The sequence below is a fragment of the Vombatus ursinus genome, unplaced genomic scaffold (assembly GCF_900497805.2).
Source record: "Vombatus ursinus unplaced genomic scaffold, bare-nosed wombat genome assembly UNPS02009573.1, whole genome shotgun sequence".
In the NCBI taxonomy this organism is placed as follows: Eukaryota; Metazoa; Chordata; class Mammalia; order Diprotodontia; family Vombatidae; genus Vombatus; species Vombatus ursinus.
The window spans coordinates 180,428-208,163 of NW_020949351.1; the positions used below are offsets into that span (position 1 = coordinate 180,428).

Below are 27,736 nucleotides of genomic sequence, written 5' to 3' on the forward strand. Positions count from 1 at the left end.
AGGTGGCACGTAGTCAGTTGCGCCACCTGCCCACTCTGCCTTGGAGCTCCACAACAAAGGTCACCACGCTATGGACACCGCCAGGGACTATGCCGAAACGCTGATAAGGTTGGTTCGCAGCGCATCTCCACGACCACCCAGTCGCAGGAAGGGGGTCTCGGGTTCACTCCCACTCCAGCCGGGCTTGCCCTAGCCTCCCGTTCCCTGCGGGCTCCGCGCTCTTCGAGTCCAGTCCCAATCTGGAGCCTTGCGGTGCGTGCCCCATCCGCGTCCCGCCGGCAGCACCTTGCCCAAGTAGGAACAGAGCCAGGACAGCTGTTTGCTTGCTTTCCTCCCCTTCTCGCCCCCACAACGCAGAAAGCCCAAGGGCTTTGACTCCTGCCCGGCTAGGCGTTACTCGTCCGTTGTTGTTCTATGGGGCGGCAGCCCTCGCGTCTTCCGCCGCTTTACCCTCAATGTCTAAAGGCTGACTCGGGCTGCAGTCTAGGTGTGCCTAGCCGGGAAGTGTGCGAGCACCCGTACTCCATCCACCTGCTGGTGCTGCTGCCTCACGCAGGGTTCCTCTGAACAGCGCAGAGGCTTCTAGCTGGTCGCTGCTGCACCGCCGGTCTGTGTGTGCACGGTGGGTGGAGAGTGCCCGTTAGAGTTTGCTCTCAAGGTCAAGGGATCTGGGAATTTGGAAGCGGCAGGAAAGGAAAATGAGGCAAGGGAGTTTTCCAACTTAGCCTGCTAGGGCTTCCAGGTGCCAGGAATTTAATGGAAATGCGGGTGTTTAGGGGTCCTGGCATTGGAAATATATGAGAAGCTGCTTGCCTAGAGGATTGCATTTGTATGAGAAAATTTCAAGATTTCTCAAGGAGTTTATGTTACCCACCAAGGAGAGGCTGAGACAGTGTCTCATGGGGGCGGGAGACTAGTAGGACAGTTGCCATTCTGAGACCCTCTGGAACCAGGAAGATGCCTCTCCAGAGCTACTTGAATGAAGATAATTGCTATTTCGAGCCCCGTTGGCCCTTGGTGTTCAGCATCAGAAGGAGATGTGTTGTGATTTAGGCGGGAATTTTATCAAATGGGTGAGGAGGAGGAAGCATGTGATCTCAGAATCTTGAGAGTTGGAACGGATCTCAGAAACCAGTAGGAGCTTTGCTTCACTGAAACACAGTTTTAAAAGTAACAGGGAGCTTAAGAGACCACAGGATTTAGATCTGGAAGGGAATCTTGGCAATCATCTAGCCCAACTTTCTCATTTTCTAGATGAAGAAATGGAGGTCCAGAGATGTTAACTAAACAATCCAACATCCTACCCATAGAAGGATCTCCTCTACAGCATCTCTGATAGATGGCCATCCAGCTTTTGTACATCTACAGTGATATCTACAGCTAGGTGGGGCAGTGGATAGAGTTCTGGCCCCGGAGTCAGGAGAATCTGAGTTCAAATCCAACCTCTGATACTAGTGATGTGACCCGGGGTCACTTTATTAAGTCACTTAATCCTGTTTGCCTCAGTTCCTCATCTGTACAATGAGCTGGAGAAGGAAATAGCAAACCACTCCAGTATCTCCACCAAGAACACCCCAAATGGAGTCATGGAGAGTCAGACATGACTGAAGTGACTCAACAACCAATGGTGACACCCCTGAACCCTGTAATCTCTCTTCTAGCTAATTCTAGCTAGCTAATGTAAAAGCTAGCCTTCCTTCAGTATTGCTTTTGGGTCTGCCTCTATTGCAGAAATTACTTTTCATCTGTTTCTTGAAAGGTTTCAGTGATCATATCTTGTCTATGACTGTCTTTGGAGGTAATGCCTTTAAAAGGTCTTCACATCCATGAAAATCACTGATGAGCTATTAGAATATACATTTAAAGTGAGGAGTTTCTTTGGAGTTGTCCTTTTTTCTGATTTGTCTCCTTCCTCTTCCTCCCACCCTCATTTTTAGCACTCTGAAATGACTCTGTATTTTGTAGTTACTTATCTGTGCAGGTTTCACCCTTCCCCAGTAAACTCCGTGAAGACAAGGACTGTTTCATTTTTGGCTTTATATCCCCATTGTGAAGCACTGTGCTTTGTATATATAGGTACTTAATGAATTCAATTGCCTCATGAAATAGTGAGTTTCCGTAACTGAATAACTTTAAGCAGAAAGTAGATGAAGACTTGGAGGATTGAAAGGGATTTCATAAATGGTTCATTGAACTAAATTAACTCTGGAGTAGGTTAGTTCAGGATAGTAGAATAAATCTTGGACTAGGAACTGTTTGTTTAGTCTTTTTTTTTTTTATTATTTGTGTCTTCATGACCCTATTTAGGGTTTTCTTGGCAGAGATACTGGAGTGGTTTGCCATTTTCTTCACTAGCTCATTTCTTAAAGATGATAAAATTGAGGCAAACAGGGTTGAGTGACTTGCCCAGAGTCACATGGCTAGTCACTATTTGAGGCCAGATTTGAACTCAGGCAGATGAGTTTTGCTGACTCCAGGCAGGGCCCCTCTATCCACTGAACCACCTAGGTACCTTGAATTGAGAATTAGGAAATCTTGATTTTGCCAAATCTACCAGAAACTGCCGTTGAGCAAGCAGTAGGTCATGACTAAACAGAGGTTCATGAAAACCAAACAGAGGTCATGACTAACATGATCTCCAGTATAATTAGGCAACTTCCTTCAAGACCTTGAGTTATTTTGCCTTCCTAGTAAAATCTCTACCCTCTTTTACCTCTCTTCTACCATGATTCCTTCCATTTCCTTATACCTTGACTACTCTGATACAGCCACAGGGCTGCTGGAGCCTCACTCACTCATCTCTTCCCAAGGGCAGAGACCAGATAGATTATTTTCCTTGTTGTTCAGTTGCATCTAACTCTTTGTGACCCCATTTGGGGTTTTCTTGGCAAAGGTACTGGAGTGTTTTGCCATTTCCTTCTCCAGCTCATTTTACAGATGAGGAAATTGAGGCAAATAGGGTTAAGTGACTTGCCTGGGGTCACACAGCTCAAAAGTGTCTGAGGCCACATTTGAACTCAGGAAGATGATCCTTTCTAACTCCAGGTCCAGCTCTCTATCCACTGTGCCACCTGTCTCTGAACAGGTTCTAGTTGTGACTTTATCTTAAACAAGCTATGTAGCCTGGGAAAAGTTACTTTTTTATGGACCTCCATTTATTGGTGTGTAGAATTAGGAGTTGGACTATATGATGTGTAAGTTTCCACCTAGATCTAACAGCTCAGTCATAAGCAGCTAGCATTTATTAAGTACCTGCTATGCCTTAGCACTATACTAAGTTCTACAGATACAACAAAAGGCAAAAAACAGCCCCTGTTCTCAAGGAGTTCACAGCAGGGAGATGGCATGCAAACAACTATGAACAAACAAGATACAGATAGGATAAATTGAGTATAGTCTGAGAGGGAAGACATTAAGATTAAGGAGGACCAGGAAAGTTTTTTTGAAGAAGGTAGGACTTTAGCTGAGACTTGAAGGAAGCCTTAGGAGGTGGAGTTTTGGAGGGAGAGCATACCAGGCATGGAGGACAGCCAGTGAAAACAGTCTGACTTGGGAGATGAAAGAGTGGGTTTTTTAAGAAACAAAAAGAAGGCCATTATCCCTAGATCTCAAAGTACATGGAGGGAAATAAGGTATATGAAGACTGAGTGATTGGAAGGGGTCATTTATATCAGTCATGTAAGGTTTTAAGAGCTAAACAGAAGATTTTATGTTTGGTCCTGGAGGTAATAGGGAGCCAATGAAGTTTATTGTGTGAAAGGGGCTTTACTTGGTCAGAACTATACTTTAGGAAGATTAATTTGACAGCTGAGTGGAGGAAGGACACTTGTGGCAGGGAGACCAACCAGCAGACTATTGCATTATTTTTTTAAAAATATTTTATTTTTTCCCCAATTACATGTTAAAACAATTTTTAAACTTTTTTTAAGTTTTGAGTTCCAAATTCTATCCCTCTCTCCCTTCCTGCCCTCCCCCCTCCCTGAGATGGCAAGCAATCCGATGTAGATTATACATGTTCAATCATATTGCAATAGGTCAGGCATTAGGTGATGAAGACCTGCAACAGAGTTGGTAGTTGTCAGAGAAGAGAAGAGGACATATGTGAGGGATGTTTTTGTTGTGCAGTTATTTTCAGTCATGTCTGACTTTGTGCCTCCATTTGAGGTTTTCTTGACAAAGATTCTGGAGTGGTTTGCCATTTCCTTCTCCAGCTCATTTTTTACAGATGAGGAAACAGAGGCAAACAGGGTTAAGTGACTTGCCCAGGGTCACACAGGCCAGCTTTGAACTCAGGAAGATGAGTTTTCCTGATTCCCGGCCTTATACACTATCCATTGTGCCACCTAGCTGTCCCTATATGAGATGCTACTAAGGTAGAAATAACAAACATGTTTCTAATCTTGTGGTAACTACAAGAAAACACACTATTGCTTGGCAAATCCAAGTCTAGAAATGACTAGTTTCCACATCAGTAAATACTTGATAAATACTTATTAAGCATACCGTGGGAGTGAATAGAATCTATGTTGCTTTTGAGAAGTACTGGTTTCCACACTTCAATTCAATATACATTTACTAGGCATCTACTGCATACAAAGCACTCCATCAGGTTCTGGGCATTCAGAGACAGAAATGAAACAGCTCCTGCCTTCAAGACAATCTAATTACCTAGGATCTATCAGATTTCTCTTCTTGTAGCAAGCTAAAGGAAAGAAGGGAGGTATTGAATTCACTCTGGATTTCCCAGCCAAGATTCATGTTTCCACTGACCATCCTAAAGATTGGACACCCTACATTTAGGAAGATGTATCTAAAAATGTTATACATTTGTAGATACAGGCTGGTTCTTTATATGTGGGATATATACAGGGAACAATGATGGGAACTCCTAATGTAAGTTGAAGACTAAATCAAAGCTGCAGAAAGCAGTCTTGCTTTTGACCATTTAAAAGTAATCTAAGAAGGTTAAAAATGTTAGTCCCCTAGCTAAGTGGAGCAGGACAGTGAAGTATAAGGAATGTGCTGTACGTTAGTTGGCTTGATTGAATAAGTCTTATTACAGAAAAGCTTAAGGAAGTTTCTGAAATTCCAAGAACACTTAGGTATTCCTGCTGAGCTTGGCACACCCTAAGGAATGAGTTAGTACCAGTTTATTATAGCCAAACTATAGCTATGGTTATTAGAAAAGTTACCCTCCACCTTCCCCAATCTGCATTGGGAAGGAAACAATTTCCTGATGACTTCTTGGAAGAGAAGACAAAGCATTTCATTCTTATGGATAGAAATAGCAAAGCTAAAGATCAAGTGTACGTAGTTGCAGTGGGAAGTGAAATTTGAATGTGTGTTCAATATGGTGTCCTTGATAGACATCTTATCAATTATCAGCATTACTTAGAACTTCAATCACTTACCTTAAAATTTTCTTAGTAAGGAACTCATGCGTTTTAATTTTTACACATATATGTATACATACAGTATGTATTATAGGTGTATATTTAGTTACTCACATATGTTATGTGTATATATGCATTTATGTTTATATAGAGAGCAAAACTATATAGATAGATATCTAGGTATAGCTAGCTAGCTATCTATAGATAGATGGATAGATAGATAAATAGATATGCAGCTAGGTGGTATAGTGGAATGCCAGATCTGGAGTCATGATGGTTATTTTTCTGAGTTCAGATCTGGCTGGAACTCCTCAAATCCATTCTAAAACATAGATCTTACTCATTCCCATACTCAAAAACCTCTCTATTGCCTCAAAGGCAAAACAATCAATTAACAAACATTAGGCACCTATCACATCCCAGATACCAGCTATGTGGAGTCAGGGATACAGACAAAAAAAGAACCTGTCCCTAAATCAAGGACCTTAACCAGGGAAGTTCCATAGACACATAAGTATACACAAAATGCATACAGGGTAAATACAAGATAATTTAGTTGGGGCAAGTACCGGTAGCTGGGAGGCGGGTATCAGGAAAAGCCTCCCGTAGGAGGTAGTGATTGGGCTGGACAGTTGAAGGAAGTTAAGGATTCTAAGAGCCAGAGGTGAGGAAGGAATACCTGCCAGGTGTGAGGGGAAAACCTGTGTCAAGCCTCAAACACAGGAGATGGAACAGCACATAGGCCCATTTGGCAAGACAATAGAATACGGAAAGCACAGTAGTGTGTAATAGATCTGGAAAGACAGGCCAGAGCCAAATTGTACAAGGTTTCAAAAGCCAAGGCAATCAGTTTGTACTCGATCCTAATGGCAGTAGGGAGCCACTGGAGTTTATTGGGGAGGATGTGACACAGTTACATGTATTCTTTAGTAATGTTGCTTTGCCAGCTGTATTCAAGGGATAGATTGAGAGGTAGAGCAACCAATAAGGAAGCAATTTCAATAGTCCAAATGAGAGATGATGGGGCCCTGGACCTGAGTGGTTGCCATGTGGGAGGGGGGAGGGAGGGAGAGAAAGAGAGAGAATGAGAATATGTTATGGAGGTTGAATTGATAAAACTTAGCAACCGATTTGGATTTGTGAGGGAGAGTGAGTAGTGTCAGTTGCTAACTTTGATTGGAAGGATGGTAGTTCCCTCGACAGAAACGAAATTTCAGAAGAGAGGTGAGTTTCATAATGAATTGTGTTTGGGATGTGTTGAGTTTGAATGGCCTGTTTCGATTTTTTTTTTCAGTTCAAAATGTCCAATAAGCAGTCAATGAAACAGAATTGGAACAGAGGAGTTAGAGACCTGGGCTTAATATAGAGACCTGGGAGGCATCTGCATAGAGGTAATTGAACCTGTGGGAGCTGGCAGCCTGAGGAGAGAAGCAAGTCCCAGAACAAAGCCTTGGGGTATATTCACAAAAAGGCGGCAGGATATGAATGATGATCTCACAAAAATTCAATTGAGACAGAGTGGCCCAACAGGTACAAGGGGAACCAAGAGAAAACAGTGTTACAAAAATCCAGCGAGAAGAGAGAATATGCAGGAGGAAATGCCAAGTGTTACGGAGTTCAAGAAGAATGAGGATTAAGAAAAAGACATAAAATAGAAAACTCCTTCTTCTGGCATTTAAGGCCTTCTGTTGCCTGACTCCGATCTCTTTCCAGCCTTGTTTCATATGGCTCACTTACATGCACTCTGTGTTCTTGACTGAGAACCTGGATGACTAGCTGCCTCTATCCCCTATGCCTAGAATACATACCTTCCTCATTGTCTTCTGCAACTCTTCTCTTTCAAAGATCAAATCTCCTTCTCTCCCCCTTTCCTCATTCTTTCTCTTTCTTGGAGTATTTCCTGATTCTTTCAGTTGTTGGAGCTCACAATTTTCAAAATTGTCTTTTATTTACTTATCTCTGTACTTACTGTTTCTTCCTCCATTAGAATGTAACCTCCCAGAGAGCAGGCACTTTGTCTCATCTAAATGTTGCATCTTTTCCAGCACCTAACCGAGTACCCTCTCTAAAACTGAGGTTTAATAAATGTTTAACTAAACTAATACACAAATAAGTCAACTGGGAAAGATACAAGGTTTAGATAAGATGCCCTCAGGGAGTTAACTTTCTACTCGGAGGATAAGCTAGATAACTATAAAAATACAATATTCTGTGCTAAGTGCATTGGATAGGTACAAAGCCCCTAAGCTATGTGTGATCTGGGATGAGAAGGGACTATTACTGACTAGAAGGAAGAAGCCTTTATGGAGAAGATTGTGTTTGAGTTTAACTTTGAACATCTAAGGTAAATAGGATTTTAGCAGACAAGTGAGGCATCCCAGGTATAAGGGGACAGTTTGAGCAAGGACACATTGGCAGCAGAGCCTAGAACTTGCTCAGCAGAGACAGTGCCTTTATTTGGCTGAAAAACAGAGAGTGTAAAAGGGAGAAGCAGGAAATAACAGTGAAAAGGGAGGGCGGTGCCCGATTGTGAAAGAACCTGAATGCCAGGCAGAAGAGTTTGACCTTTATCCTGGAGGCAATAGGGAGCCACTTCAGATTTTTAAGGGTCAGAAGATATGGGCAGATCTAGAAATAAACATCAGTTAGTCTCAGCAGTTGGATGAAGAGTGTTCTAGAGGTGAGAAAGGGAGAGAAGGATGTGTTAGACTGTTGTCATATTCTAGTTAGAGGATAAATAGTTCCTCTGCTAGGGTGGTTTCAATGAAACTAGAGAAGAGGGGTCAGACAGGATAGGGCTCAAGACTGGACTTGTAATTTCATTTCTTTTTTTTTCTTTTGGTGAGGAAATTGGGGTCAAGTACCTTGCCCAGGATCACACAGCTACTAAGTATCATATATGCGAGGTCAGATTTGAACTCAGGTCCTCCTGACTCCAAGACTGGAGCTCTATCCACTGTGCCACCTAGCTGCCCCAATTTCATTTCTATAGAGAACCTCCTCTTTCCAACTTCTGGTCTTAAGGAGCTGCCTAGAACACAGAGAGATTAACTTGGCCAAGGTCATGCAGAGAAGATGGGTCAGATGCAAGAAAAATAATTTTATTAGAAATAATGAGAACTCACATTTCAATAGCTCTTTAAGGCTTATGAACTATGTCTTTCCCAAGCCTGTAATATAGAAAACATTATCTCCATTTTCTAGATCAGGAACTTAAAGCCCAGAAAGGAAAATGTGTGCCCACTGTTTCACAGCTTTTTTCACAGCTGTTAGAGCTGGAATTTCAACCCAGGCTTTTTGACTCCAAGTTATTACTATTGTACCATGGTCCTCCTAGGTAGAGGAGGTGATGGAGAAGGCAGACTCAAAGTCTAGAGCTAAAACAAATAAACAAACAAAAAGCATCTATTGAAGACAAAGAAAAGAAACAAGCATTTATTAAGCACCTACTATGTGCCAGGCACTGTGCTTTGTGCTTTACAACAGCCCTGGGAGATAGGTACCATTGTTATCTCAATTTTACAGTTGAGAAATTATAAGCAGAGGGTGAGTGACTTGTCCAGGATCACACAGCTGGTGAGTGTCTGAAAGGAATTTGAATTTGGTTCTTCCTGATTCCTTCACTATGCCACCTAGCTGTCTCAAAGTAAGAAGGCATTGGCATGTTAGAAACATTGATACAAGAGTATGTACACTACCTGCAGTGGGGCTACCTCCAGTCATCTTGATCTATCTCTGACCACTGCACCCAGATGACTCCAGACGGGAAAGTGAGGCTGGTGACCTTGCACTGCCCTCCCTCACTTAAATCCAATTCACTTGCAAGTCATGGCATCATCTTCCTGATGTCATGGTCCTCTTTGAGAATGAAGGACAAACAACAACAACCTGCAAGTATCCCCAGCACCATTACTTGTTCAACTCTGTAAAGTTACTTAGTAAGGAAGTAATTACAATGTAAATGATAGTAATGCCAGGTTATAAAACTTCAAGGGATACTGAAATGTTCCTCCATGAAAACAGTCTAGTTAGAATATGAATAATACATTTACATTTGATTCTACAAATTGTTCTGCCCCACCCCAAGAGTCACATGTTCACATTTGATCAACTCTTCAAAGCAGTGGTGAGGAAGAAAAATAGCCAGAATTCCCTTATTCCTGAGGATGAAACGTAGGGACAGAAAGTCTTAAGTAGATTTTCAGAGATGGTTCTCTTGGTTAGATCTGTGGGAATCCAGTTGTGATAGGTATTGGATGAGGAGCATGGAAAGGACCTAAATTATAGAATCCACTTAAACCAACTAGATCATTAGCTGAAGGTAGAAGTAGGGTAGAAGGTAATTTTTTTGCTACTTCTTTGTAGATGATAAAGGTATGTTTCCTCCCTAGTTCATTGTATCTAGCAAGTGCTCAAAATTGGTTGGTCAAAGCGTTTGCCAATCCTGCTATCAATACCATGCTGGGCTAATTTAATCTAATTTAATAATCTCTGAATGACTAACATTTTATCAGGCTAAAGTAGAAATTTTGTTTTGGTCTGTTTTCACTAATTTATAATTTCAATTTTGAACCATGCTTAGCAAGTTATCCATCTGTAAAAGCTAATATGGTCAAGAACTACATAAACTAGCCCCATTAAAAAAGATTAAATTAAGCATTAATTAAGTAGTCATTATTGGTATTATTTTAGTTAAATATTAAGACCAGAAGCAGTACCATCCCAGATCATTATCTTTAAAATAGGTCATCACTAAATGTTGACAACAAAATATTTCTGCAGGAATGTTAAAGGATCCCCTTAATTTCAGTTCAAGTCTATCTCTCTGAAGCTGTATTGTATCTCTCTGAAGCCAACTGTGGGTAGAATGTAGCTAGCACTTTAGCACCTGGGTGTGGTGGAATATGCCTGTGATACTTGTTAATGGGAAGGCTGAGACTGACACATCTCTTGAGTTCAGGGGTTCTAAGCTGCAGTGGGCTATGCTGATTGGGTGTCCACACTAAGTTCAGCATTGGAACAGGGGCCACCAAGTTGCCTAAGGAGGGATGAATTAGCTCAGGTTGGAAAACAGAACCTGCCAAAGCTCTGAAACTTTTCAGAATGGGGCTAGCCTCCAAATGGACTCTGCACTTCGTGTTTGGGTAATAAAGGGAGACCTAGTCTCAAAAAGAATGTGGCATAGTGAAATGAAAACTAGATTTAGAATCAGAGCTTAGGTCCAAATCCTGGCATTGGAACTTGTTCCCTATGTAACCTGGAGAAAGTCATTTAATCACTTGGGGCCTCAGTTCCCTCATTGACAAAATGCCAAGATTGGACTAGATGAGCTCCAAAGACCTTTCTAGCCCTAAATCTATGATTTTAGGATTACTCATGCATTCAGATTGTCATTAAAACAATTGCCAAAAGGTTGTGATAACATTTTTCCCCATAAGTAGACTCATTAGTAAGTTTCTCAATTATCTTTCTGAAATTAGTAGGCTACTGTTCTCTCCAATTGGAGACAGATAAAAGAAAAATAGTAATATGATTAACATTTAGTTTCTGAACTCTCACCTTTATTAAGCAAAGTCATTTCATGTTCTCACATGACACAATTCTGATGTCACAAACTACTGAAATGAATGTAACAAGGAAGGTACAGTACTCAACAGTGTTTATTCTGGGTTTTGTTTAAGATGGTGGTTGAGTAGAACATGAGTTATCCATTTATGAGATCTTTCATTTAGAATAATGACCTTGGTTTACTAAATCATAGTGTCTGGAACTTAACTACAGGAATAGGGGAAACTGCAGAAGGTATTAGTTAACACAACTACTAAAAGATAAAGAAAAAACCATTTTGCACTGGATATCCAGGGGACCATTAGTGGGGATCAATCATCTCTCCTGTTACTAAGGTAAGTAACAGAATACATGATGTCTTCAAAGTTCACTAGATGGTTTGCTACTTGAGGTCAGGGTCCATGTCTTTGTATTCTTGAAAATATCTAGCATGGTGTCTTGCACTAAAGTTCTGCACAATCTAGACCAGGGCCACATGTGGCCCTCTAGTTCCTCAAGTTCGGCCTTTTTGACTGTTTGGATTCAATCAAAGGGCCATACTTAAAGATCTAGAGGGCCACGTGTGGCCTCGAGGCTGCAGGCTCCCCACTCCTGAAGACCCTTCTCACACAGCACTCTCTCGTCCCCACATACAATTCAGTCCTATTGGCCTACATGCTATTCTGTACATCACGTTCCCTCTCCCTTCTCTATTCTTTTCCACTGAGTGCCCAGCATGTCTGGAATTCACTTCCTCCTTATCTCTGACTCTCAGAATCCCTGGTTTTCTTCAGGTCTCAGCTCAGACACTACCTTCTATATGAACCCTTTCCTGATTTCACTTCCTTCACCCCCACCCCCCCAGCTGCCAGTAACCTCCCACCCAAAACTACCTTTTATTCACTTTGTACATATTATGTATATATGTACATACATACATGCCATCTGCCCTTTAGAATATAAGCTCCTTGAGGTCAAAAACTTTTTACTTTTGTCATTGTATCCTCAGTGTTTAGCAGTGCCTGGTACCTAGTAGTAGGTGCTTAATAAATGTTTTTTTTTATCAATTGATAGTAGGTACCCAAATATTTGAATAATAAATGAAAGAAGTATGATGTTAGAAAGCTAGCTACTGTCTCCTTCAACTGAGGTTGGGCATCTCAACTCTTCCACAGGTTACATTCTAATCCCACACAGTACCTAAAGCATAGAAAGATTTGTGTTGGTTTAACATTACCACCTTATTTAACCATTATCAATTCCAACATCTGATGGATGTGAAATCAGGGTTCTTCCTACCTGCTCAGTATTGCACCAGTGACCTAACCCAGTTTCTATCCTTTTGGCTTTCTTTCCCTTGTCATAGGTAAGAAAACATTTCTTGTCCTCTCTCCCAAGTGATAAGTACCCTGAATAAGAATAAACACAATATTTAATATATGGAATCTAGATTTATTGGGCAAGAGCTAAGACTGTCATTGCTAAAGAAATAAATTCTGATGTACCTGAAAAACATAAAACCTGGTAAATTCAGGCAGGAAAGATACATTCCTGGAGATTGAGGGAGAGAGGTCAGTCAATTAATCATTTACTCCGCATATAGACAATTCAAGTGATTGATGAACTCATTTTTTGCCTTTTGAAAGATTATTACAAACTTGGGGACCGTCACTGCACAAGCATTCAAGGGAGTGAACTAGGTAAATCATAGTAAAGAGAAAAATCAAGAAGGGAACAGGCTGTTCTGGGGAAACCAAGTAGAATAACAGATCAGGTTTCTCAGAACTCCATTGGAAATCTGGAAACAAGTGAAAAAGTCAGTTCCCAGCATTGAGGAAAACTGTCACAAAGCCAGCCCCCTGTACTTACTCCTAGGAGAGGAACTGAGCTCCTTCTCCAATTTAGCAACTTAAAATTCTATGTAAAATAAGGCAGTTGGTTATGCCCAACAAATACATACTTGCACAGACGGGAGGAAGTTGAAGAATTATAAGAAGGATAGGCATCTGGGGGCCATTTTTTAATGGAGGCTAAAATCTCCGTAGGACAGGGGCTATTAACCTTTTTTTGTATCATGGGCCTCTGGCAGTCTGGTGAAGCCTAGGGAATCCTCAGAAAATGTTTTGTTTGTTTGTTTGTTTTTGTTTTACTATAACTGAAGGTAATGCTACATTGTTATTAGAGGTTAGTGAAAATAAAGATGTATTATTTTTTTCATCCAAGTTCACAGATTCTCTGAAATCTATCAACAGATCCCATGGGGATCCTTAGACCCCAAGTTAAGAACTCCTGACTTAGGATGGGCCTATTCCTTCTGTCCCCAACAAACACAGTAACGTAATATCTCCAACTAAATTATAAGCTCTTTGAAAGTAGGGAAAAGCCATGTCTTACATTATTTTGGTATTTTCCACAGAACCCAAAATGAGACTTGATATATAGGTGCTCATAGTGTTAGTAATTGGCATTGATTAATAATATAACACATATCATTTTTGCTTTCAGTGAGACACCATTATTTCTACTAACTAGGATAAAGTATTGCTGTATTGCTATGACGAGAAGAAGCTGATAGAGAAGATAGAAACCTATTGCTACCTGGCCCCTCTTTCACCCTTTCTTTTGTCTCCCTGCCCCCAGTGTTTAAATTGGGGGAGAACTCTGAGAGTCATTGGTCTGGATTCATTTGCAGAAAATAGGAAGTGGCAAGGATATCTAAAGAAATACCTTTACTATACACATGCAGCTCTCACCTTCTGCAGTTTTTCTACCCCAACTTAATATGAGTGATAGATCTTTTGAAGGATTCTCAAACCAATTAATCGGATTGTTTTGGGAAATAGTCACAGGATGTTAGAGTTAGAAGAGACTGTACAAGGAATATAAGAGAAGAAAAAGAAATAGAATCAGAATAAGAAACGATGTAATAAAACTATCTCTTTTTTCAGACAATGTGATGATTTACTTGGAAAAAAACCCAAAGACTCAACTAAAAAGTTAATTGAAACAATAATTTTAGCAAAGAAGCAAGATATAAAGTAAATCCATATAAATCATCATCATTTCTATATATCACAAACAAAACCCTGCAAGTTTTGTTGTAAGGAGACATAGTAAGAGATACCCCATTTAAATAACTCTAGACAGTATAAAATTCCTGGGAGTATACCTGCCAAAATAAATCCAGGAACTACATAAATTAAAATATAAAAAAACATTTTATACAAATAAAATCAAATTTAAGTAATTGGAGAAATATTAATTATTCATGGGATAGGCAGGGCAATATAATAAAAATTACAGTTTTGCCTAAACTAATTTATATTTTTAATGCCATCCCAATTAAAGTACCAAAAAATGATTTTACTGAGTTAGAAAAAAATAATAACAAAATTCATTTGGAAGAACAAAAGGTCAAGACTATCTAAGGAACTCATGAAAAAAAATATAAAGAAAGGAGACTTAGCAGTACCAGATTATAAACTATGTTATAAGGCAGTAATTATCAAAACTATCTGGTACTGGCTAAGAAAAGAAAGGTAGATCAGAGGAACAGAATAGATATACAATTTATAGAAGTAAATGACTATAGTAACCATGTGTTTGGCAAGTGTAAAGACTTAAGTTTGAGGGATAAGAATAAGAAATAAGAACGCTGGAATGCAGTCTGGCAGAAATTGGGTATAGACCAATATCTTATACCATTTACTAATATAAGGTCAAAATAGATATATGACCTGGATGTAAAGAGAGATATTACAAGAAAATTTGAAAGACATGGAATATATTATGAATTAGGGAACGATTTATGAATAAGCAGGAGATAGCAGTGTGAGGTATAAAATGAATAATTTCAATTACATTAAATTAAAAAGGGTTTGTACAAGTAAAACAAATGTAGTCAAGATAAGAAGGAAAGCAGAAAATGGGGGAGGGATTTAAAGATAATTTCTCAGCTAAAGAGCTCATATCTCAGATATATGAAGAACTTTGTCAAATCTATAAGAATATGAGTCATTCCCCAGTTGATAAATGGTCAAAAGATATGAACAGCAGTTTTCCAATGAAGAAATCAAAATAATTTATAGTCACATAAAAATACTCTAAATCATTATTGATTAGAGAAATACAAATTAAAACAACCTTGAGATGTCATTTTGGGTTGGATAAAATGATGGAAGGGGAAAACGACAAATGTTGGAGGGGATGTAGATAAATTGGGACACCAATTCACAGTTGGTGGAACTGTGAATTGATCCAACCATTCTGGAGAGCAATCTGGAATTATGCCCAAAGAGTTATTAAACTGTGTATTTTGTTTCAGCAATGCCATTATTAGGTCTGTTTCCCAAGATGATTACAGGGAAAAGGAAAGAGTCTAAGTGTTGTGAAATAGTTACAACAGCTCTCTGTGTGGTGTCAAAGAACTGGAAATTCTGGGGAAACCCATCAATTGGGGAATGGCTGATGAAGTTGTGGTATATGGTTTTGATGGAATACTACTGTGTTATAAGAAATGATGAGCCCGAAGACCTTAGAAAAATATGAATAGAAATAATGAAGAGTGAAATAAGCAGAACCAAGAGGTATACATTGTATACAGTAATAGCAATATTGTTTTAAGAACAACTTTGAGTGACCAAGTCATTTTCATTATTATAAATCCCCAAATTAACTACAAAGGACCTATGAAGGTCTACATCCAGAGAAAGAACTGATAAATAGAAGTATATATAGAATGATTTTATATATACATATGTACAAATACATACATACACACAAATATACATATATGTATATATGTACATATATGTATGCATGTGTGTATGTGTTTGTATGTGTACACACACATATATACATATATATATACATATATATATAGAGAGAGACATATATTTGTGTCTGATGGTAGCCATCTCTAGGGCAGGGTAGGGGAAGAAAAAAAGGAAAAGGAAAAGAAAGTTACATGATTATTATGTATTTAAGAGGAATAACAAGTTGTACACAATAGATTTGCAGTTTCATGTGCAATCATCTTTTTTTCTATTATACAAAGTCATGGAAATACTTGTTTTATTTCTGAAGTTCAGAATAAAGTACTTTTTAAAAATGAACAGAAGTTGAATTTCTACAACCAATAATGAACTATCTAGCTTCCTGCATAGACAGAACACTCTATATGAAATAGGATGGTAAAGTGCTAAATTGTAAGACACAGATGGCAAATCCAAGAGGCTTAGTGATTATTGTAGGTTTAAGGTATCAGGGAAGTCTTCATGGAGTTAATCCAGATTAATTGCTTTGAGTGTCTAATATTATAGACAAATAGAGGGTGACAATATCTTCCTTCTCTATCAGTACAGACCAATTTAAAATAATCTGAAGGATCCCTTTTTTAGATCCTGTTAACAAGACCAGAGCATGATTTTCAGACAACATTGACAACAATTCAGAAATTTTTTAAAAATTGAAATACTTGTTCCTAGTATATTAGGTGCAAAAAATCCCTTTAAGTTGTTCCTGTGAGATTAAAAGACTTCTGGAATGGTGTCTGTTGTAAAAGTCAGATTCAAACTTTTCTTTTTTATCTCTGCTTCCTAAAATTCTGAGTTTCCTCAGGTCCCTAAGGTTCCGCTTTCCACATGAAGCCTTTCCTGAGCCTCCAAGCTATTACCATGTTGTTACTCTTGAAATTACTTTGTATGCCTTTGTATATACTTTGTATTTATATACACATGCACATGTTATTACTCCAAAAGGGAATATAAGCTCCTTGAGAGCAGGGATTATTTGAGTTTGTATCCCCAGTGCCGTATACATAATAAGCATTTAATGAATGTGTGTTGAATCGAAAATGAATTAAATTTGACTCGACTTCTGTTTTCAGGCCCTTTACTTTTGTGGGATCACAAACCAAACGAGTCCTGTTAACTCCCCTCATGCATTCACCTCGGCCTTTCCGGGTCTCCAATCATGACCGAAGCAGCCGGCGTGGGGTGACAGCCAACACACTGAAGGAACTCATTGGCAAGGTACTGTTCCCAAAGTCCTCATTTAACTAGTCATAGTTGGTCCGATTAAGATACGTAATACAACTCAATGTCAAATGTCAGAGCCTGAGCAATAAGATGTTCGTATTTCTTTAATGACTTGTCAAACTCTGGAAATGGACTTCCTTCTTTTTTTTTGGCCTCTGGAATAATATGTTTCAGTGAGTAAGAATAATGCTAATTATGAATTAATGCTAATTTTCAGACTTTCCAAGCTAAAATGTAATGGTCAAACTCAATCAAAGGTGACACTGTTAAACCTTTATCTTATTTGTAGATACAGAAAGGTGGTGTTTGTTTGTTTTTAAAGCCTTGGAGTTAACAATAGAGTACAAGTGTAGCTACAGAATGCATTTTGTAAACCTTAAAGTACTATACAAATTATTTTAGTTGTCAGTGATAATAATATGAGGAAGAAGGCAAGAGATAAGGATAGGGAATGTTGTACTTTAAGAACTTTTGGGGGACTAAGGAAAAGAGAAGCAACAACCCTCTTTACTTTGATTTGAGCCAGGCCCCTTTTTGACAAGCTAAACAGCACATCACCATATATGTGAAAGCCACTGGAGAAAGAAAATTGGCAATTTTGGTCATGCCATATATTAGTTTTTCAAAAAATAATGAAAGACCATAATTTGCCAACATGTTGGTAGTTCTGTGAATTGTAAACATAAAACATGTAAAATTTAGTGAATTTCTTTGAAATCTATTTCCCAAAACAATCTGATTAACATGTTTGAGAAACCTTCAAAGTAAGTTGTCATAGATTATCTATCACTCAAATTAAGTTAGGGTAGAAGAACTGCAGAAGATGAGAACTCATGTATATAGTAATGGTATTTCTTTAGATATCCTTGACACTTCCTATTTTCTGCAAATTAATCTAGACCAATAACTCTCAAAGTTCTTCCCTAATTTAGTCACTGGGGGAAGGGGAACAAGCGAAGGAGTGAGAAAGGGGTCAGCTTTATATTTCTTTGAAATCCACTAAATTATGAAAGGGAGAGCCATTTGAGAACTTATAGCTGCTATTTTGTTTCAAGATGGTAGCCTGAAGAACATATTGGCATTTATTTTTACATAATAATATTTTTACATAATCTTTACATAATAATGAAAACAGAGGAGTCAAGTCAAATTTAATACATAATATAATACATAATATTTTTACATAATAATAATTACATAATAATACATATTTTGATATCTTTTAGTAATAGATTTTGAACAAGCCTCAAGGTTCAGTGGAAAAAGTGCTGTCTTTAGAATCAGGAGACCTGGGTTTAAATTCTATGTTTTAATTCTTGATAACTATGACCATGGGCAAATCACTTAACAACTCATAGCATCGATTTCCCCATGTAAAGGATGGAGGTATTCCCTATCTCACAAAATTGTGAGGAAAGTAGTTTTTAAAGCATAGAGACTAAGGTGCTTTGATCAGATTGTAAGATCTTTCAAAGTTAATTTCCTTCATAGTATAATTTGTCATAGATTTGCTATGACAACCAATTGTTCTCCTGGTTTGCTCACTTTCCCCTGTATTCATTCATACAAATCTTCCCACGTTGCTCTGAATCCATCAGATAGTGGGAGTTTAATGTCATAGTGTCTAGAGTGCTGGGCCTGGAGGAGAAACACCTGAAATATCTAGCCTCAGACACTTACTAGCTGGGTGACCCTGGACAAGTCACTTCACCTTTGTCTGCCTCAATCTCCTCAACTGTAAAATGGGGGTAATAATAGTGCCTACCTCCCAGGGTTATTATGAGGATCAAATGAGACAATATTTGTAGAACGCTTGACACAGATAAGCTTTTAATAAATGCCTATTTTCCTTCTTTCTTGCATTATATTTATTCTTTCTTAGGACAATAATATTTTGTTAATTCATATACCAAAATTTGTTTAGCTATTCTCTAATTGATGGGTATCTGTTTTGTTGCCAATTCTTTGTTACTACAAAAAATGTTGCCATAAATACTCTTGTACATGTGGGTCCTTTCCCTCTGACTTTGATCTCCATGGGATATAATTTAATTTGAGAAGGAAAAAGTCTGTTGAAGTGTTACACAAATGTGTGGTTGCCTATGCTTGGCATTGTCCAAACTTGGTGATATCAATAACCTCCTTTCAAAGTTAACAGATGAATGGCAATGCTGAGGGCTAGAGGTGAACCAGACCATACTTACTACAAAGCCAATGATACTGGTTTTCTGTTCTATCACAAATCTAGACCCTGGATGCCCTAGCAATTACTACGGGGCTGGTTACTTTAGTGTTGGAAGAAGATGGCACAGTTGTGGATACTGAAGAATTCTTTCAGACCCTAGGAGATAATACGCATTTCATGGTCTTGGAAAAAGGACAGAAGTGGACACTGGTAAGCAAAAATATCACCCGATTCTCCTCTCACTGCAGGTATGCAGAACTCCTAATGTTGGAGCTTGTATTTATCTGATATGTATACCCAAGGAGTGTGAGGGTTTTATCCATATTCCCAACATAACTAGTATCCTCAGAAATTAAAATTGTAAGAACTAAGGCAAAGAGGTTGAGGGGCTTGTCTGAATCAATGAGTAATTATATTTTAGGGCAGTAATTGACAGCATACTATGTACTTGAGGATGTGACCTGATGACCGAATGACTTCCTGGTTCTCAAGGAGATTAATGGGGGAAGACCAGGTAATCCCACAGCCAACACTTATTCAGTAGACATTTCCTGTTTACGCTGTGCTGTGGAATGGGGAGAGGTTGGAAAGGAGAGGCAAGAGATACAAAGTTTAGAGAAGTCTTAGTTTCTGCCCTCATGGAGCTTACAGTCTAGTAGGGGAACAGAACCGATAATAATGACACACAAAATTATACAATAAATGCATTAGAGAGGTCTATGGGGAAGGGACAGGGGTTGATAAATAAATGCCAGAGATAGCACTTGAGTTGGACTTTAAAGGATTTAGAATTTAATGAGGAAAGAAGGGAGGAGGACATTTCAGACATGCAGGGTATTAAGTTATAAGACTCATCTGTAAATCTTTAGAATTATTTCACTCAACATCTGGCACATAGTTGGCACTCGATAAGTCTTCGAATTGAAGGGATGGGTAGATTGTGTTACTTGGTCAGAAAATCCATAGAGTTAATTAGGGAGAGATTCCTGGAGGTGATGGGTCATGGAGCTTGCTGTAAGAAGTTATTCTATTCTTCTGAGACTCTCCAGAAAGAGATTTTAGTGAGGGAAGAAGTGGTGGTGGAGAAAGAGAGAGGATGTAGAGGAGAAAAGAAGAGAAGGAAATTTGCTTAGATGGAAGAGAGAGAGCTGGATTGTGGAATCTCACCAAAGGGCTATCATTAGTGACACAATGAGTCTAAAGCAAGGACTATGGAAAGTTTTTTTTAGGAGAGATCACCATAAGCCAGTGAAAGACTAGGTCAAATTCCATAAGTGTTTTTCCCCAATACTGCTTCCATTACTGCTTAAAATAAAAACATACCAATTCCACACTTGAGGCTATTTTTCCCATGTTCTTTAAAGGAAAGAATTGTAAGTAGTGATGCTGAACTAGAAGTAAGGAGACTTGGGGTCTAGTCCTGACCCTGCTTCTTCATAGGGGTGTGACCTTGAATAAGTCACTTAATCTCTTTTAAACTTCCTTTTCTTCATCCCTCTTGTCTACCTAATGGGCAGGTGGTGATGTAGGGATTATCCCAAAACAAATCAAAAAGCTTTTGGTTTTATTTTATCATTTTAATTATTATTTTTTTTATTTTCAATCATATTGATACCAGTTATCATCTTGGTTTTTTGCCCTGTTGCTTTTTGAGATTTTTTAAAAGTGCATACTCAACTCATTTTTCTTTTTCTTTTATACTCATAAAGGCATTCACTGAGTTTGCTTTAAGACGTAATCATAGGGTAGGGATACAGACTATACTTGTGATTTCATTGGCATAGAGAACTCCCAGGTAAGGAAACTCTCTACCAGTGCAGGTTGCAACCTTATCTGCAAATTATAGTCTTAGAGAGTTGTCTAGAGAACTGAGAAGTTAAGTGATTTGACCAGGATCTCAGAGGCAGAGATTAGGCCAAGGTAGGATTTGAACCTAGGACTTTCCAGCACTCCACCTCTAATGTTTATCCACTTCCTTTCCCCAAAGGTAAATGCATACGTATGTACATACTTAGATATAGGTATAAGAAAAAAAAAAACTTTGAAAATGTGCTTAGCCCCATATAAGGAGGAGTTGTCTTCTCTGTTGATGAATTATTGTAGGTTAAAATCAAACAGAGGAGGGGCAGCTAGGTGGCACAGTGGATAGAGCACCAGCCCTGAATTCAGGAGGACCTGAGTTCAAATCCAACCTCAGACAAAATACTTGACACTTACTAGCTGTGTGACCCTGGGCAAGTCACTTAACCCCAATTGCCTAAAAACAAATAAAACAAAAAAAAAACCAAAAACCAAAAACAAAAATCAAACAGAGGGATCCTAGGTGGTGCGGTCCCTTGTTCTCACCATAGAGAATAGTTGTTTTCTTGTTCTTGCGCATTCCTGTATGAGTCTTCATTAGCCCACCTGGGGTTTTCTTGGCAAAGATACTGAAGCGGTTTGCCATTTCCTTTTCCAGCTCATTTTACATACGATGAAACTGAGGTAAAGAGGGTTTAAGTGACTTGCCCAGGGTCACACAGCTAATGAGTGTCTGAAGTCACATTTGAACTCAGGTCTTTCTGACCCTAGGCCCAGGGCTCTATCCACTGTACCACCTAGCTGCCCAATGTATTGTTGAGCAAAGTGGCATTGTTTTCTTCCTGCAAGTAAGATCTGACAAGAACATTTTCTGATTAATCTGCTTATATTAACATCTAGGAAGCTTGACATAGTGAATAGAGTACTACTTGAAATCAGGTGATCTAGGTTCACATCCAACTTCAGAGAGTTACTAACTGTATGATCATGACCGAGTCACTTAATCATTCAAAGCAGTAGTTTTCTCATCTGGAAAATGGAGATAATAACGCTATAATATAATAAACTATTTCATAGGGTTGTTGTGAGGAAAACACCTTTGGAAATCTAAATTTAATTCTAGAAGTGGAGGAATATTGAGAAATGACTATGGTATGTAAAATAAAAAAAGCACAAATTAATTTTAAATCCTTAAACATGATTTATAAATGAGTGATCAAAATTCAGCTACTTGTTAGGGTATGACCACTAGGTGGCGCCCTCCACTACGATTGAGAATATTAGGTAGCCTGCCGAAGCCAGTTAAGATGTGGTTTGAAGATGGCTTTCTACATTCTTTATCCCTCATGGGTTAAATAAGAAATCCAGGGTCCTTAGGTAATGGTGAGTCAATTATCTGGGCTCTAGTGTAATTAAATGAGTTCCCTCTTATATTCCATTAGGGCAGCTTCCCTTTCAAAGCAGATGTAATGGCTTCTTGTATGGACCTGATGGTTTAGGGTTTGGCATATAAGTTTGGAATGATTATGACTTTGCTGCCTCCGAATTTGGATCTCTTCTTGTGGATGTTAGGACACTGCCAAAGAGACCCCAAGTTTTAGTTGAAAGGCCTCTGACAGGAGCCATCAAAGGACAGATCACATCAACTTTGGCGAATCTCCAGTTATCACTAAGGAGGCAATATGACTGAGAGGAAATGTCTTATGACCAACCTCGCTAGCAGATTGCTCATCTGCAATCTGCTGTTCAGGGACTTGAGAAAGAATTCTGTGTATTTGGGAATGGGAAAATAATAGGAAAACTGGATGAGGTGAAATAAAAACAGTTGGTAATATTTTTAATAATGGAATTCAAATATTGTGGTCTAGAAAACCTTACTAATGAGCAGTTCTGAAAAGGTCATAGCATTGTATAGTGTTCCTCAAATGCTAATTCTCTGCCTCATGCAGAGAATTGTTTTTAAAACAAAGTGCTTAGTTTGGGGGGGGGGGTAGAGATGGGTGGGTGGGAGTAATACTGCATTTAAAGTCAAAGGACCCGGGTTCAAATTCCAGCTTGGACACTTACCACCTGCGTGACCATGGACAGGTCTCTTAACCTCTCTGGGTCTCCATTTTCTCGAAGTACAGAAGAGTTGGACTTGAATGCCCAGGCCCCTTCTAGTTCTAAATTGACAAAACATTTAATCCTCATTCTGCCCTCAGCTGCTAACAATATGGCATTAACATCTTCTGCCTGGCTGCCCTTCCAAAATGGAAACAATGCTGACTCCCTCTCAATTGAAAATGAATGGTAAAGTGTTTTATTGTCAGGAAATAAGGCCAGAAGACCCAATCAGATAACTATTTGGTATCTGTTGCAACTTGTTAACCTATGAGTACATCTCAATACCTTTTATCTCTTCTATCTTAGAGTTCATTGAGGCCTCTCTCTTGCTTCCCTAAGCTGAATCCAACACTAAGTTTATACTCTTTGTCTAACTAAAGTTCTGGCAGCAGAGCCATAATCACAGTGGTACAAATGTTGGACTGAGACACAAATTATTCAAAACTCTGAATCAAATAGCTCTGCTTAAACCGTAGGTCTTAGTGTAAGCAGCTTTCTACAAGCATCACTACTTTACATTGGCTTCAATAAAGCTTGAAGCCAACCTAAAACAAAAGTTACAAAACTAGGTGTTTGCTTTTGCTTGGATTTTATTTTGTTCAAACTATCTTTCCTCAAAACAGGGTCCTAAATATGTTACTCAGAAGCAAAAAAAGTCTGGAATAGCAAGAGTCACTTTTGACTTGTATAAGATGAATCCCAAAGACTTCCTTGGATGCTTAAATGTGAAAGCCACCATGTATGAGATATATTCTGTGTCCTATGACATCAAATGTACATCTGCCAAAGCTGTGCTGAGGTAAGCTAGTTTTATAGGCTTAAATACTTTTGTGCAAGTAGAGTGTCCCTATGTATTATCCCAGCAGTAAATGGTATTTCTATTCTCCTAGTCTCAAGCTCCTTGAGGGCAGGGACTCTTTTGTCTTTCTTTGTATCCCTAGCACTTAGCAGAGTGCTTGGAATGTAGTAGGGGCTTGATAAGTAATAAATAAAGTATATTGGCTGCAAGGTACAGGAGCTCTTAGTCTAACCTCAGAGCTTGTTTTGATTCTTATGAGCTTGTGGATCAACATCAAAAGTGCATAATCAGTGGCCCCCAACATTATTATCAAATACTAGTGTAGCAGAAGCAGCACTGAGCACTGGGAGTCAGTGGATTCTGACTTGATTCAATTAGTAGTTAACCGTGTGTCCTTGGGGAAAGTCGTTCTCCCCCCCCCCCCCCCCCCCGTACTTCGGATTCTTCATAAGGAAGTAGGATTAAGTGATCCTTGTGACTCCTGTGATTCCAGATGCTGTGATGTTTATGGATTAAGGGGCCTCTGAATATCTTAATTCTGGGCCTCCATCAGAGTTTCCATAGAACATTGGATGAACTGATTTCCATACAAGGAACACAGCCTATGACCACTGGATTCCTTGAAGAGAGTCTCTAGGAAGGCCGCTATGGCAGTACGGGCTCCTAGGGAGTTTATACAAAGATTTGGCAAATTCCTATATGGATATTTTATTGCTCCCTCTAAATCCCCTTTAGGTGAGGAGGACTGTGCCTGCTCCTATTTACCAAAGAGAAACAGAAAATGACTTGCCTTTCTGTATTTTTCCTACAATAGATCTTACAGCTACCTTCTCTGAGTGCAGTAGAACAGGTCAGGAGGATAGCTTAAGAAAATAATAAGAGACAAATAGGTTTATCAATTAATTTTGGGATTAAAAAGCTTAGTCTGACTTCTGTTGTGATTTAGTTAAAAATCACTCCTTTTATATGCGGAGGCAGCAGCAAAGTGCCTTCAAGTTTGAAAATTGCATCTTGCTGCAATTTGACTCCCAGCAAGGACTTCCCTGAAAGACAAACTTGAGGATTTCTGCTGATTAGTTCAAATCAACGGGAAGATCAAATAATCCTCCCGAGAGGCAACCAGCATTCACCGAATAGCTGCAACAGCTAAGAAAGTTAGCATGAGAACAGCCCAGCTGTCTGGCTCTAGGCAACAGTTGTGAGTGCAAGCCCCTAGGAAAGCTGCACCTGGCAAAGAGCAGTCATTTAGTCTGTGGCATCTCCAGACAGATTCAGAAAAGCTTCCACCCACGACTGAACACACATAGGAAGTTTATACAATTCCTGGCTGTCTCAGCTTTCATCGCAGCACAAGTTTAGGGAGGAAAGGAGAACTTTTTTTTTTTAACTCTCTTTTTTAGCTTTAGACAGAATAGAAACAAAAGTTAAAGTTGTTGTTTCTAATGAACAAGAATTACTCATTTTTAATACCAAAATCAGTGGTAAGTGCTAGGCAGAATAGCATGACTATTTTTGATCTTAAGAAACTCTAACTTCTAAGGGCTACCTTGGAGTTGACAAATTAACTGATTGCCCTGAATGGAATGAGTTAACTAACACCTTTATAAGGGCAATGAGATCCTGATTAATTTTTTCCCATCCATTGTCCATGCCTAATTTCAGTTCAGGCCTATGTTAATTATTTTTGTCAGTTAGACTCTTAAGGATTCAATAGTATTCTAGAGTTACTGAAAATTAATGACTCAGTATTGACTATATCAGATACTATTCAGTATTTAAGCTTGGCACCCCACTTAAATCAGGGCTTAGATAAGGGGTGTGTCTGTCTAATTATAACTGAGTTAAGTTCAGGAGTGGTACGGAATGGACTTTTAATGTTGAAAACCGTTGCCTCCTTTCACCCTCAAGTCGCTTTGGGGACAGTGGACAAAGATATGGAAGGAGAAAAGTGATTTTTCTATCCTAATTTAAGATGCTTAATTAAGCAAGAGAAGAGATTTTTAGACCTTTTGTTTGTTTTCAACTTATTTTTGCTGTCTTCCAGGCACTTCTTGCGGTTTATGTCCTATGCTGCCCAAGTCACCGGACAGTTTCTCATCTACACTGGGAATTATATGTTACGTTTGCTTAATGACACTGACAATTCTCCTCCTCCTCCTCCTCTGAAACCAACACCCAAGGGATGGCTCCTATAGGGGGACAGTGCCTTGCATTAAAGGGATTGTAGCTGGCTCCATTAGTTTCCTTCCCAATGTTAACTTTTAAATAATTGGTTTCAGGGATGCTACCTTATATTCTTAGACACATCATTTGCAGATAGTTGGCCACTACTACTCAATACTAATGATGCAGGAAAAGTTAGCTATGGCCAGCTCTTTTCCTAGGAATTTCCTTTTTTTCCTAGGAAATTCCTTTGTACTAATGAGCCTGGAAGAAAGGATATACACAGTATGCTTTGGTGGCTCTCCACATACCTATATGTGTGTCTCTGAAAGCTAGCTTTCATGTACAATCACACCTCTAGCAAGCAAATGTAGGAAAAGTACTTTTGGATCTTCAGTCTATGAAAAGAAATAAAGAACTGGCAAATAGTATTGATGTTTAATGAGGTTCTTCACTGGGCACTGAGGGGCCACAACATGTAGTATCTTCACTTAAATGAGATTGCCAGTTTCTTGACTTCTTAGAAAAGCTTCACTTGAAACATGGCATATAAATGGAATTCTTTATGGCCAATGCTATATATACCTGTTACTTTCATCATTGAGAAATTCTCCATTTTTAACGTATCTGGGCTTTTCTCAGACCTCACAAAAATAACTGGAGTTATTTTGTGAGGCTTGGGGGAAAGTGAGTTTTATATTTTCCAGAACCCTGAGGTTTTTATTTCCTTTTGCCTTCAGAGATTTCCTGATGTCAGTTTCTCTGGCTTAGGGCAGAAAAGGAACACTTGTCCAGACCCCATGTTGGATTTTGCTTTCTGAGCCCTTGAGTACCTCTTCAACTTCTCCTTAGGCCAGAGGGAATCAAGAACTGAGAATCACTTAGGGAATACTGTAGAAGTCCTTTGAGGAGACAGACCTAGAGTGGATAGGAGTAGGCAGAGAAGATGCTGAACAGAACAAATCAAGATTTGGGACTCAATGGGGCAAGATGATCAGTAGAACCCTAGCCAGGGTGAGATCAGTGGGACCACATCCATTACCATTCCCTCAGGTCAATTGCTGAGGAAAAAAGATGGCAAGATCTGAAAGTGATTAAATCTTTTTTTCTTTTCTTTTCCCTTCTGCTGACTGGTGAGAGGTGCCAGGAGGAAAGAGGGTTTGATCCAAGCTGCAACAAGTCCTCCAGCATGCTGTTTGAAAGGCCTTTTTGTCTTTTGGGTTGTTTTTTTCTATGTTCCCTGATTGTTTCAGTAAGTCATATGACTTAAGAAAACAGCAAATTTTCAAATCCTTAGAATTCAGGGAAGGGGGAAGGGAGGAATGAAAGTAACGAAGGCCAAACATAGGATCGAGGCTTACAGAGCAGAGAAAAGACACATTTCCCATTCTCAAAGTAGTTTGTGTTTTATGTTGTTGTTGAGTCCTTTCAGTCATGTCGAACTCTTCATAACCCTATTTGGGATTTTCTTGCAGTGGTTTGCCATTTCCTTCTCCAGCTCATTTTATAGATGAGGAACTGAGGCAAACAGGGATAAGTGACTTGTCCATGGTCACACAGTAAGTGTCTGAGGCTAGATTTGAACTCATGATTCCAAGCCCAGTGCTCTGTCCACTGCTCAGTGTAGCTGCCCATTGTTTTATGTTAGTTGTTTTATTTAGGGGGAAGGGTTGGTGCTAGGGTCTTCCAGATCTGATCTCTAGAT

General features: G+C 39.1%; 1 protein-coding gene across 5 annotated transcripts; it reads left to right on the top strand.

The window, feature by feature from the left end:
* Nucleotides 1-26,462, top strand: CIDEA (cell death inducing DFFA like effector a). Of its 5 annotated transcripts, none has more exons than XM_027852401.1 (6): nucleotides 22-108; nucleotides 6,688-6,784; nucleotides 16,828-16,972; nucleotides 19,227-19,373; nucleotides 23,693-23,868; nucleotides 25,913-26,462. In XM_027852401.1, exons 3-6 carry the CDS (start codon nucleotides 16,880-16,882, stop codon nucleotides 26,061-26,063), a joined length of 567 nt encoding a protein of 188 aa, XP_027708202.1. In that variant the 5' UTR covers nucleotides 22-108; nucleotides 6,688-6,784; nucleotides 16,828-16,879; the 3' UTR covers nucleotides 26,064-26,462. The 5 variants fall into 5 exon arrangements, with proteins under 5 accessions (XP_027708201.1, XP_027708202.1, XP_027708205.1 ...); XM_027852402.1 differs by lacking the exon at nucleotides 22-108 and adding an exon at nucleotides 412-622; XM_027852400.1 differs by lacking the exon at nucleotides 6,688-6,784 and having other exon boundaries at nucleotides 1-108.
* The last annotated feature ends 1,274 nt before the right edge of the window (nucleotides 26,463-27,736 follow it).